The sequence below is a fragment of the Paramormyrops kingsleyae genome, chromosome 21 (assembly GCF_048594095.1).
Source record: "Paramormyrops kingsleyae isolate MSU_618 chromosome 21, PKINGS_0.4, whole genome shotgun sequence".
NCBI lineage: Eukaryota > Metazoa > Chordata > Actinopteri > Osteoglossiformes > Mormyridae > Paramormyrops > Paramormyrops kingsleyae.
Window position 1 is genome coordinate 8,217,302 of NC_132817.1, and position 12,071 is coordinate 8,229,372.

At 46.3% G+C, this 12,071-nt stretch overlaps 1 protein-coding gene across 5 annotated transcripts in view; it reads right to left on the reverse strand.

Moving 5' to 3' along the window:
* ntng1b (netrin g1b) overlaps positions 1 to 12,071 on the reverse strand; it is a 76,643-nt gene that overhangs the window by 12,058 nt on the left and 52,514 nt on the right. For 4 of the 5 annotated variants that reach the window (XM_023822321.2, XM_023822320.2, XM_023822324.2 and 1 more), the window contains one exon: positions 4,292 to 4,318. In XM_023822321.2, the coding sequence (XP_023678089.1) occupies positions 4,292 to 4,318 (27 nt within the window). Of the gene's footprint in view, positions 1 to 1,611; positions 1,657 to 4,291; positions 4,319 to 12,071 lie in introns of all 5 variants that reach the window. The other variant, XM_072704317.1, reaches the window with a different exon arrangement.

Sequence of the window (12,071 nt, forward strand, 5' to 3'; positions counted from 1 at the left end):
AATATTTTAATACCACTCCGGAAATAAGAAATGTTTATGCTACTATATATAAATACCAGAAAAATACGAACAAAGTATTAATAAATTAGCTTTCAAAAACAGCAGAAATTGAAGTATTTGGGCGGGGAACACAGCTTGCAGGGCAGGAACTCTGGCCATGGGAAAGGTTAGGATTAGTCGTGTGCCAGCTGGCGCGGTCATGTGATGTCAGAGCCGCGGCATCATGTGACACGGCGGAGGCAGACGGGATCCGGAATCTAACCTCTCGTACCTTCAACTTTTAAAGCGACTTGGCAGACTATAAAGAAAGAAATAAGCAACTGATGCCACTGAGGTGGAACTTACTGTAGCTGACTGCGCGATGAAAGCAGCAAAAGTGCACATATGCGAACCATATGTGGGAGGTAAGACCTGATCCTGAAGCACAAGGTCTTAAAGTGCCACCCTGCCGGGGGTCTTATGAAGCATCACGCTGCGAGGCTCCAGTCTGGGGGAAAAGCATATGTATTCCCGGGAAGAGAATTCTCCTCACAGACGCGTCTTGAGCTCTGTGACCGCGTTCCGTGTTCGCCGTCGCACGTCACATGTCTTACTTCGACCCTCGCAAAGAAACGGTGCCGTTTAAAAATACACTCCTGACTACTGGGTGCCGCGGCATGCGGGCCGGTCCCAGCGCCGGCTCTGTTGTGTTCGCAGTCCTAGATTCCCCACCCGCCCTGTGCCATCCCTCTCGTGTTGCTGCCTCCCTCTGATTTTGTTAGCGTGTGTCCCCCGCTGGCGTGATTAAGACACTCTGGTTTGACAGCGAGTGGCCCAGTAAAGAATGAGGCCCAGTCACTGTGCTGTCATCTGGCCGTGAGCGACTCCCGCCCTGTCGCGCCGCCCTACAGCCCCTCCATGTGAGGCCTAGGGGGGATGGCGTGCCCCAGTTCAGCTGCCACCCCTTCTGGAAGACCCTGATGCCAGACGTTTTGGGCTCCCATGTCAGCTGAGAGTTGCTGCTTAAGGTTTTTTTTAACCCTCATAACAAGAAGTGCAGAAACACAGGCCAACTGCCAGATTGCGCTGTGCTTCATGAGTGCAGTGTATTGGACCTGAAATTGTTTACAATGAGAAATCTAAAGCATCTCCTTGTCTAACCTCCACCTGAAAGACTGGCAACAAAACTGTCCAATAAGAAGCTGGCTAATAAAATATCGAGGGGACTCCTCAAACGTCATTGGTCCACATGTTCATCATCGGCAGCCCAGATCCTGAAGAACACTCATGCTTCCTAAACCAGTGGCATGAACTACAGAGGAACCACTGTCCCATTGCAGTGTTACATGTCTTTGTTGACACAGGCAAACAAATTGTCCTGAATTAGTGTTTCCCCACCTGCTTCTCAGGGGCCCACAGTGCATATTTTCGCTCCCTTCCAGCTCCCTGACAGACAGTTCACATTTTTGCTGGGAGGGAGTGAAAACAGGAACTGTCTGTGGGTCCCCAAGGACCGGATTGGGAAACACTGTCTTAAATGCTTCTAATTCTATCATAATGCTGGTTTCCTTAATTATTATTATATGATTGTTATTAGTCTGATAACCATCTTACTCTAGTTGCAGAGCCTACCTTGGTTTCGGTTTGCCACCCCTAGAGATGATACATTCGGGCGAACTGCATGGAATCGGAAGAGATTGTGGGTTATTCAGAGCACATAGGCTGACTGGGGGTGGGGTGGGCGGGGCGGGGCAGGCTGGGATAGACACAGACATCTACACACATTCCTGGCTCGGGGTGGTCAGAATGCTCTTGCACATACATGTATGACTTGCAAGCCTAACAAAGACGAGCAACGTAGCCGAGGACCAGGAAGGTGACACATTGTATGTAACCAGGGTCCGTATCTTTATTTTTTTCTGTGACCGACTCCTGCGTCGGCGATTCTGGAGATGGTTACACTCATCCAGGAGGGTGTCGAACAAGACGTTAGCTTTATTTCATCATCACCATTGATGATTTTGTGAAGTATCGGCTTACAGGCCATCGCTGCGTGCCATCACCTCGTAATTACATACAATTTCTGCATTTCCGTGATGGAAATAGCGGGTGGTGGTGGCTGGGAATGGGGATCTCGGCGTTGTTGTCGGGCAAAGACGGCAGCGGGGGAACTTCAAAAATCCTCACCCCCTCCCCCCCACTACAAAAAGCAAACAAACAGGCAGAAGTACTAAATATTATTATCCGGTGTCTGCATGCTGCTCACTGACCTGGGATTTTTATCTGAACAAAGGAGAATCTGAATAATTCTACACAAGAGCATTAATGTGTAGGACGGCTGAATCGCTGTGGTATAAATACTGACAGCAACCTAAAGTGTACGTGTGTGTATTGTGACAGCATTTGAGCAACACTTGCTCTCTTCTTGACAGCCTCAGTGAAGTAAATTCTGTTTGAATAAACTGTGAAGAGCGTTTTAAAGATGTTTCCTGTGTAGCCTATAATAATGAAAAGGCTGCTTTATCTGTGCAATCCACTTTGTTTGCCAGTTCAAGCTCCGTAACATTTTTTTGTATTTTTTTTTTGGAAGGGTTTTAATCGCTGCCATTGTCGCATGATGTTACATAAGAAACACAGCCCTTAATGGGAACCCCTGTCTCTCGTTTTCATTTTCAACAGCGGCTAAATTTAAATACGTCGGGAAGAGAAAAGACACGTATTCGACACGTAAAGGCTGCAGTCAAATGAAATGAGATTTAACTGGAGGCTTACAAGACGATGTCTTTGTTTTTCAAGAACGTGTCATCTGAGCACTGCTTATCCAACACGATACCTGCACAGCTAACAGCGGTTTCAAGAGCCGCTATTAACGAAGGCAACCTTAGCTCTGATAAACATTAGCAGTCTTCTTCCACTAATTATTTTGTAAAGTACAACTGAAGGAGAAGGGGTAGATTTTAATCACTTAATCAATAGCCCTCCAGTGGCGCAAGGAAACCTTGCAGTAAAAGATTTGTTTTCCATCTGGTTTAGTTTATGGCTGGGCAACTCTGGGCATAAAATATATATGAAAATTCACTAGGAAAAAAAGTGAATCAGTGTTCACTTTTACAATATGAAAAGGTAAAATTATTTTCCGGAATAGTCTATTCGGGGTTATGAGTCATAACTTTTGTTTCCTTTTCCTGAAATTGGCTAAGTCTGCTGTTCAGCATGTACAGCAGGAGATGCGGTGTGTCCCCACCCCCCAAAACTGCCTTTTGGATTTGAGTTTGGAGGCGGAGAATTGATGCTGGAGTTGGTACCAGACTGTTACCCCTGACTGACCACGTGTCTTTTCCATTCACACGAAATTCCAGCCCGGCATGGAGACTCCCCATTAAGGATGAAGATGTGAACATGGAGGACAAAGGATGGAGTGACCGGCTAAGCGTGGTGGGGGATGGGGGGAGGGGCATGCAGAGCAGGGGGCGGAGCCGTGCAGCTCATGCTCGGGACGGAACAGCAGCAGAAAGCGCCGAAAGGCCCATTCATGGAAATGCTCATTTCTGACTCCTGAACTCAAGGCTTTTCCCACAATCCACCAGGAAGCGAAATAACCCAACTCAGTCGTCTTATGCTTCTGCCTGAATGATTGTCTAAATCAGTGTTTCTCAACCCAGTCCTCTAAACAGTCCATACTTTTGCTCCCTTCCAGCTCTCAACACACCAGTACCAGGTATTTTGTGTCCTTGATTAGCAGGGAGCAAAAACGTGGACTGTCTGGGTGGGTCCCCGAGGACCGGATCGAGGAACATTGGTCTGTATCATTGGGCTGGACCTAATTATTCATGTATTAAAAATGAAGTATCTTTGGGACGATGGCTGAGCAGACCTCTATTTAATGCTCAGACATCGTAATTGGCAAGTGAGGTTTTCCCACAGCCCCTGCAGGTGATACGTGAAATTGTTCAGCTGACCAGAAGCACCCAGAGGTGAGGAATGTCAGACTGTGACCGGCCATCAGCTCCCAGTCAAGCTGGGATTAATCTTTTGAGGAGTTTTAAAAGCCTCTCAGATACTTCTAACACTGATTCTGCTGTACTTGTCCCTCTGTGTACGCAGGCAGTCGGGCTCAGGAGACTCATATCGCCATTCAGTGAGGCCCTTTTAAGTGCCCGTGACCTTTTACTGGCACTTATCATTTCCAGGTCACTTCAATTAGTCAGCGTGGGATGAGGAAATACACCAGAAATGAACATTTCATGCCAGGTGGACAAAGCACAGGGACTCCTCTACCACGTTCATTTAGGGAATTCTTGTTTTTACTTACTAACTGGACCAAGGTTATTGGGAATACCTGGAAAAAAAGAGACAAAACACGTTAAAAGACAGTCATGAACCGCTGCTTTCAGGAAGGGATAGATACACACACACACACACACACACACACACACACACACACGTGAAAATCGCATGTTTACCTGTTGTATAGAAGATAATTCAGAATCTATTGTTATCTTTGATCTCCATTGCCTTCGATATAGATAATTACGACGAATAACACAGGCCTGAGCATTCTTGCAGGTGCTTTTTGATGTGAGCACTAAAGATTTGTCATCGGATGTAACAGTGTACCCAAACTCACGCATCATAACACCCTCCGAACACCAAAGGCATGCGGAGAGATTTACGCACAAATCCGGGACCCTCCCTGAATCCCCAGGAAGAACAGATGATGCTCTGTGCCAAAATGGGCACCAAGCCGGCAGTGGAATCTGCCCAGGTGCGACGGATCCAGGGTCATGCTCTCTAGCAGCCCAGAGAAGGTTCACCACTATCACTGCCATCAGGAAGGCAGGCTATGCTCCAATCTTCAATTGATCCAACTGTTTTTATGTTCAATGATGCAAGCAAATGCATCAAGAAAACAACTACCATAGACCCCCCCCATGCCATTGACGGTACCTAAATGTTTGACATTTCCTGTCTGGATGCCAATTCCCCCCCCCCCACCGGTTTAGCAAGATCAGTCCTCATAACGTGGTCAGTATCAAGGTCAACATGAAGAAAAAGAAAAAAATCTGGCATAAGGAGACTAAGTTGCATATTTCAGAGCTTCACAGTGTTTCATTTCAAAACAAACCGTCCTTGTAAATATAAACTGGTATTTCTAGTAGAAGTTATTTATTTGTGGATGTGTCTCGTCCAGAATGACAGGAATCACACAAATTGGCGGCGGTAAATTTGCCTGACTTCTCGCCGTGATTTTTCTTGTCTGTCGAATTCCGGCCTGGCTGCCCCGCTCCGGCCCCCCAGTGCTTTCAGGCTCCTGGCCCGGCAACAATCCCCCCCCCCCCCAACCCAACAGACGACTGTCAGTGAGATCAATCTGTGGGCCAGATCGCCTCTTAAGATGTCTGAGCTGTGCCAGAAAAATATTTTTGGTCATCCGTCCTGCCCTGTTATGACACAGTGTTATGACACAGTGTTGTGACACGGTGTGACAGGTTCAGGGAGATATCATAAGGGCACTTTCGTCTTAACTGCAGTGATGTACCCTGGAATCACACCCTGAGTCTCTGCATGTCCATCGCATCCCAGTCTCCATGGGTGTTTAACTCGTTTCCCAAATCTAAACATGCTGTTGGGTGAAATTCCCCCCCAGAATCGGCCGTACTGGGAGATTATCCCCAACCATTGTCACCCCACCGAGTTATGTCCCCATCCAGGCTCTGGAGTCAGACCCTGTACTGAATACGCAGTTATGGAAGATGGATGATAAACACAATCCATTTGGTACACACCCATTTATTGCCCCCCCTCCCTCAACATGACAGCCTCCACTCCAGCCATAACACAATCCTGGACAGCATATAAAACAGACTGCAGCACACTATGAATACCTATACCGGATTATGTCCATCACACATACTCAAACATATGTAATTTATATCACGGGGTGCATGACATAACATTTTCTTATGAACTTGGCTAACATTACATTTATCTCATAATCCTTAATTTCCCTAATTTATACATCCATCCATCCATCCATCCAACTGTCCATCCATCCATCTGTCTGTCTTTGCTTGTTAACACAGAAGTAATATCACTGTTCTGGAGGCCTAAATTGGGCTGGATGAAATCCTATTGGATGGTCAGCCCACCAATCAGTGCACCCCGCCATGTAAATCTCGTAAACAGTCCACTTAAGCCCAGGCTTCACCAGCTGGGTGTCAGTGAAGCTCGTCAATGCCGCAGCTGTCGCATGACGCGGCCCGTCAGCTCGCCTCTCTGCCCTGGATGTCCGGCAGGCTGGCGGTGATCTCAAACCCACCTGTGAGGAGTCGCATCCCCCAGCGCTGCCCGAGAAAAGGGTGAAGAAGCCTATCTGGTGAATTTCCGTGCCAGGGAGAGGTAGTGATTAGGCCACCGCCTCCCCCCCCCCCCCCCCTTAAGCCATCCATCATCCGATTTGTGACAAAGGGGGTGTCAAGTGCTGGCAGCAGAGAGCTGGGGGATCAGAGAGCCTTTGTGGTGTCACTGCATCACCGGGGGAACTGAAGTCGTTTTGGTAACAGGGCCCTGCGCTCATGCGTGTGTGTGTGTGTGTGTGTGTGTGTGTGTGCGAACACCCACACGTTCAAGAGGCAGGCTCGTGATTAAGACATTATGATGGCTGCAAGATAATGTACTGGAGAATTTTCCGGAACATCAGGTAAAGACTGAGAGCAACAGCCCGTGTGCCTAAATAGATCCATCCATCTTTTTACTGCTCACCTTGACACTGTGGGCATGATGTGTGCAGGAGTACCACTATGAAATGTCGGGCCCCATGAAAGCATATCATATTTGGCCCTTAATCCAGTACCATCCAATTATGCTCCCTGTTTACGGCCCCTCCGATTTCTGCACCCCTGGATGGATACTACATTCTGGGTTGGGATATTAGCGCTTGCTGGTGTTTGGAGAGGGAGGGGCCCGTGTACGCCTGTGCCCCCACCCCGGATCGGGGCGCCATGCACTCATGGTAAGAGGGGGCAGATCAGGCAAACCCCATCACTACACCCGGGCTTATGGCTTCTTTTACAGGCTCTCCAGATGCTCGTAAAACAGGCGCTGAGATCAACACCCTCTTAAAAGACAGAAGACGACTCTGCGCTGAAAAACAAAGCTCATTAAGGGGTCCGGAGCACTGAGTAAGGTCTTCAGAGGGAAGTACATAAACATGCCAGGGACACTACATTACACGGGCGTGATAAGAGCTTTCCTCCGATACAGTGCGGCCGCTCCTATCTAGCTCACTGTCTCCTACAATGGGAACGATAATCCTGGTTCATCAGACTTTTATTTTGATAGATATGTTGCTGCTAATTTTCGCAACAGAGCCCCGTAAAACCGAGAGGGCGGAGACAGCGATCCGTCTTTATTTTCAGATCACGCCGCTGGGATGAATAACGACGTCGCGGCGCGGTAAAGACACCTGGCAGCTGGGACCGTGTGTACTAATTAAAAAATGTTTTTTTATGAATCGAAGCTGCCGGTAATGTCCATGTTTCTTACCTGTCAGCACATGCCCCACCCTGATCCCCCCCCCCCGGACATCTCAAATTTAACATATGACTCAAACTCTCAAATCTTTCTTCTCAATTCCGAGACATTTCTGTGTTCGCCTTTTGTTCAGATGCTTTTTCATCTGAAGCGACTTAGCCAGCTGTATAAATGGGTAAAAAAAAAAAAACCTGTTCAGAGGTCTAATGGCAGCCCCCGCCTTTGGAGATCAGGAATTAGCCCCCTTTCGTCTTTCTCATTACCCACAATGCCCTATCGTTTCCCAGTCAAATCATGAAATGGGCTTCAATCCACCTTCAATCTAGCCGCTCGCTGACATGTTACGATCCCCGCAGAAGTTCTGCCGGTTTCAAGTTTTCGACTAACTTCATGAAAGACATTCGATCTGACAGCCTGCGTCGGTGCTCCTTCTCCATTTGGATTAAGAAGAACAGATTGTTTATGAAGAATAGATCATCTCATCAAGCCGATAACATAAGGCCGCTAACCTACTAACATATGCAGAATCCCACAGTCAGAAATTCGGGCTTTGACCCCAATTGGAGCACTCGGTTCAGACCCCACGGCACACAGGAAGCCGTTCTGAATGGCCTCTTATTTTGGATCTACTACTCCACCCCCCCCCCCCCCCCCAAGCAGGCAGAGAGACAGGCCTCCATCCTCACGTTAGTGACTTTTTCAATATCCTGCTGGCATTTAGCCCCCCCCCCAACCCCCGACTCGTGGCTGAAGTCCGTCCTGTCAGCCTGTTAAACCCCAGAATTTTACCTTCTTAAAAGCTTAACGGAACGGTCCTCAATGTTCATCTACCAATCAATGGAATGATCTACCTTGAAATTAGACTAATTATGTGAGGTGATACAATGCCCTCCACAATTATTGACACCCCTTGTAAAAATTTGTGAAAAGGGTTAGCGAAGCAGCTTCATCTCACACTGAAAAAATGAGAAAAATCCAACGTTTAATTGAAATTAATTTAATTTATTCAAAGAAAAACAAATCCTTCATCAAGAAATAATAATTTTTAACAAAAACACATGTGCCAAGAACACAATGTAACTAAAGCATGTTTCCCTTGTAAATTATACATCTGTGAGTTGATTGGAATGAATAGGAACCTTCAAGCTGTAATCCACGACTTCCTGATTAACTGTGGTACAAACATGAGGAGACACACAGGCCAAATTCCCTTAGTCATCCATCAACATGGGAAAGATAAGAGAACACACAGACCAAATGAAGGAGAAGTGTGCTGACCTTCATAAGTCAGGGATGGGTATTAAAAAAATAGCTACTGGCCTTAAAATGCCCATTTCTACTATTACGGCAATAATTAAAAAGTGGACATCAACTGGAACTGTTAGAAACCTGCCTGGAAGAGGACCCAAGTTTATTTAGCCCCCACATACAGTGAGGAGGATCGTAAGAGAGGCAAAAAAATCCCCAAGGATGACTGTTGGTGAATTACAAGACCACGTAAAATCTTGGGGTTACCACGTCTCTGAAAAAAACCATCAGACGCCCCCTTCATGCTAACAGATTATTTGAAAGGTATGACAGAAAGAAACTTTTTCTGTCAGTTACTTACATTTTAAGTGCCAGGAGTTTGCAAAACATTACTACAACTTTGACTGGAATCAAATTCAATGGTCTGATGAAACAAAAAATTAGCTTTTTGGCAATAAACATTCAAGGTGGGTTTGGCGTAAACAGAAGGATGGATATAATTAATTGAACCTCATCCCAACTGTGAAATATGGTGGAGGTTCTGTGATGCTGTGGGGCTGTTTTTCCTCCAAAGGCCCTGGAAACCTCGTTAGGGTACATGGCACTATGGACTCCATGAAATACCAGGACATTTAAATCAAAACTTGGCTGCCTCTGCCAGGAAACTAAAACTGGGCCTTCATTGGATCTTCCAGCAGGACAGTGATCCTAAGCACATGTCCAAATCAACATAAAAATGGTTAGCTGACCGCAGAATCAAGCTTCTGCCATGGCCATCTCAGTCCCCTGACCTGAACCCCACTGAAAACCTGTGGGCTGAGCTGAAGAGGAGAGTGTACAGGAGAGGGCCGAGGACTCTGGGTGATCTGGAGAGATTCTGTACAGAGGAATGGTCTCAGATGCCCTGCTCTGTATTCTCCAACCTTATAAAATGTTATAGGAGAAGACTCAGTGCTGTTACACTGGCAAAGGGAGGCTGTACAAAGTATTAAAAGCAGGGGTGCCAATAATCGTGGCACGTGTTTTTGTTGGAAATAATTATTTCTTGATGAAGGATTTGTTTTTCTTTGAATAAATTTATTTCAATGAAAGATTGGATTTTTCCTCATTTTTTCAGTGTGAGATGAGGCTGCTTCGCCAAAAGGTGGATTTTTTTTCTAACCCTTTTTACAAATTTTTACAAGGGGTGCCAATAATTGTGGAGGGTGCTGTATATATCAGAAACATTTATCACCAAGTGCAGACGCTCCCTGGGTTATGATGGGGTTACATTCTGAAAATATCGTAAGGCGAAAATGCATTCCAATACAGCACAGCTAACCTAACAAACATCATAGCCTAGCCTACCTTAACCACGCTTAGTACACTGACATTATCCTACAGTCGGGCAAAATCATTAACACAAAGGCTATTTTATAATAAAGTGTTTGAATAATCATACCCGTCGTAAAGTCGAAATATCGTAACATGGACCATCGTAACCCGGGACGCATATGTATACAAGGACAATTGATGTAATAAATAGAATTAATTCAGTCTGAGATTTATAAAGAAGCCCTCGGAATGCATGGGCTAGCTGTACGAACTGGAAAAGCAGCGGGCCGTTTACCGCGGTAAACCTACACAGCGGTTTGATTAAAAGCGTCTTGTACTCACATGGCTGGTACACATATGCACAGAAGAGCCGGACGATAATTTTGTACCATGGTGATTTATTACACTTTTCTCAGGTGACTACATAACAGATGACCATATAGGGCTATTAAACAGTAATCCAATTCATATTTCAAGCTAATTTGTCTTCATAGGAGTGCCATATGTTTAATATCTTGGCGGCGAAGGCCGCATGAGGGTGGCCGTGATTTGTTTTTAAAATTACAGATCATGTTTGGGATACCTCCAGACTGCTAGATCCAGGAAGAGGTTAGCATCGCTGCCTCTCGCGGCCATATTGCATTATACATTTCTTTCCGACAAGTCATAATATTGCACTTTTATGCGCTTAGACTGATCTTCATAACTCCGGAGCAGATGCGTCCCGCAGTTGGATTTTAATAACGGGCTGTCAATCCCAGTTCTAACCTCTGTCGCGTCATTACTGAGAGATTCATAAAACGCCTTTGCTCAGAGGGATAATATATCTATCTAGTTATAAAGATATAGAGATAAAGGGATATAGATAGTCCTTTTTTCTGAGAGTTTGTGTTGACACTAAAAGGTCCTGCTGAAACCCATTTGGGTTCAACTCTGTGAGACACAGCAGCAGGGCTGATAGATAAATAAATAAATATTCCTGGATAAAAGTGCCAGTTTCCCTGTGAACGCGGCACATCTTTCCTCCTCGCTTTTCACTTCATCTTTGGCCCGGACCCGTGAAGTGTCGCGCCGGCCTTGCCACGGTAGCATATGGCGCGGATGTAACGGCGGAGGCTTTGCTCCTGAGCACGCTCGGCATTCTGGGAGCTCCTGTGCCCGTCTCCCGCCATCTGGATGGAGCCGGGTGCCGCCGCGACGGTCCCCGAGCTGGAATTACGGGCTGCATTAGTTTCAAAAAGGCAATGAGCCCCCTGCCCGGATCCAGGGATTTGACAGATGTGGCCAGATCTCTATCAAGATTAGGACGAGGATAAAAGAAGATGGCGTGCGGGTCCTCGGAAGGACATCAGAGACGCGGCGGCCAATCAGCGGCAGGCCTGGCTGCCTGGACAGAATCTGCTCACCGCAACACCGGCCTATCCATTTCCTAATTACACTCACTTAATAATTCACAGGTTAATATATTCATAAACATTCACAGACAGTGAGACTTCCCACAATGCTTTGCGGTGGAGTGTAATGCCTCGCAAATACCAGCTAAACCAATGTCTACAGATCTTTGGAAACCAGAACTTCTAAGCCTGACTTGATCCACACATACTGATGGCGTGTTGTTCGCAAGCTTTGTCTTGCCTTGTTTACTTTTATCCATTTATAATTTTGCCAAGAAATTAATAGTGGTATGAAATTATGAGGGGGGAGTATGCAAATTAGGTTTTTAATACATTTACTGGGTCATCAAAATATTTCTGCACTAGTTTCCGGCCCGCAGACACATGTAAGCCAATAAACAGATGTTATTTTCTTGATCATTTCAACCAAAGTGACCTAAAATTTTACCCATATATACAGCTGGGTGTTCCGACAGGGCGGCTCAGGTTAATTACCCCACCCAGAGGTTCAGCGACGCCCCTCTCGTGCGCTCTACCCTTCCCTGAGACCTCACCGTCATAACACCTGCCACGTTACACTTGCAGCACAGGTGTGGGAGACCC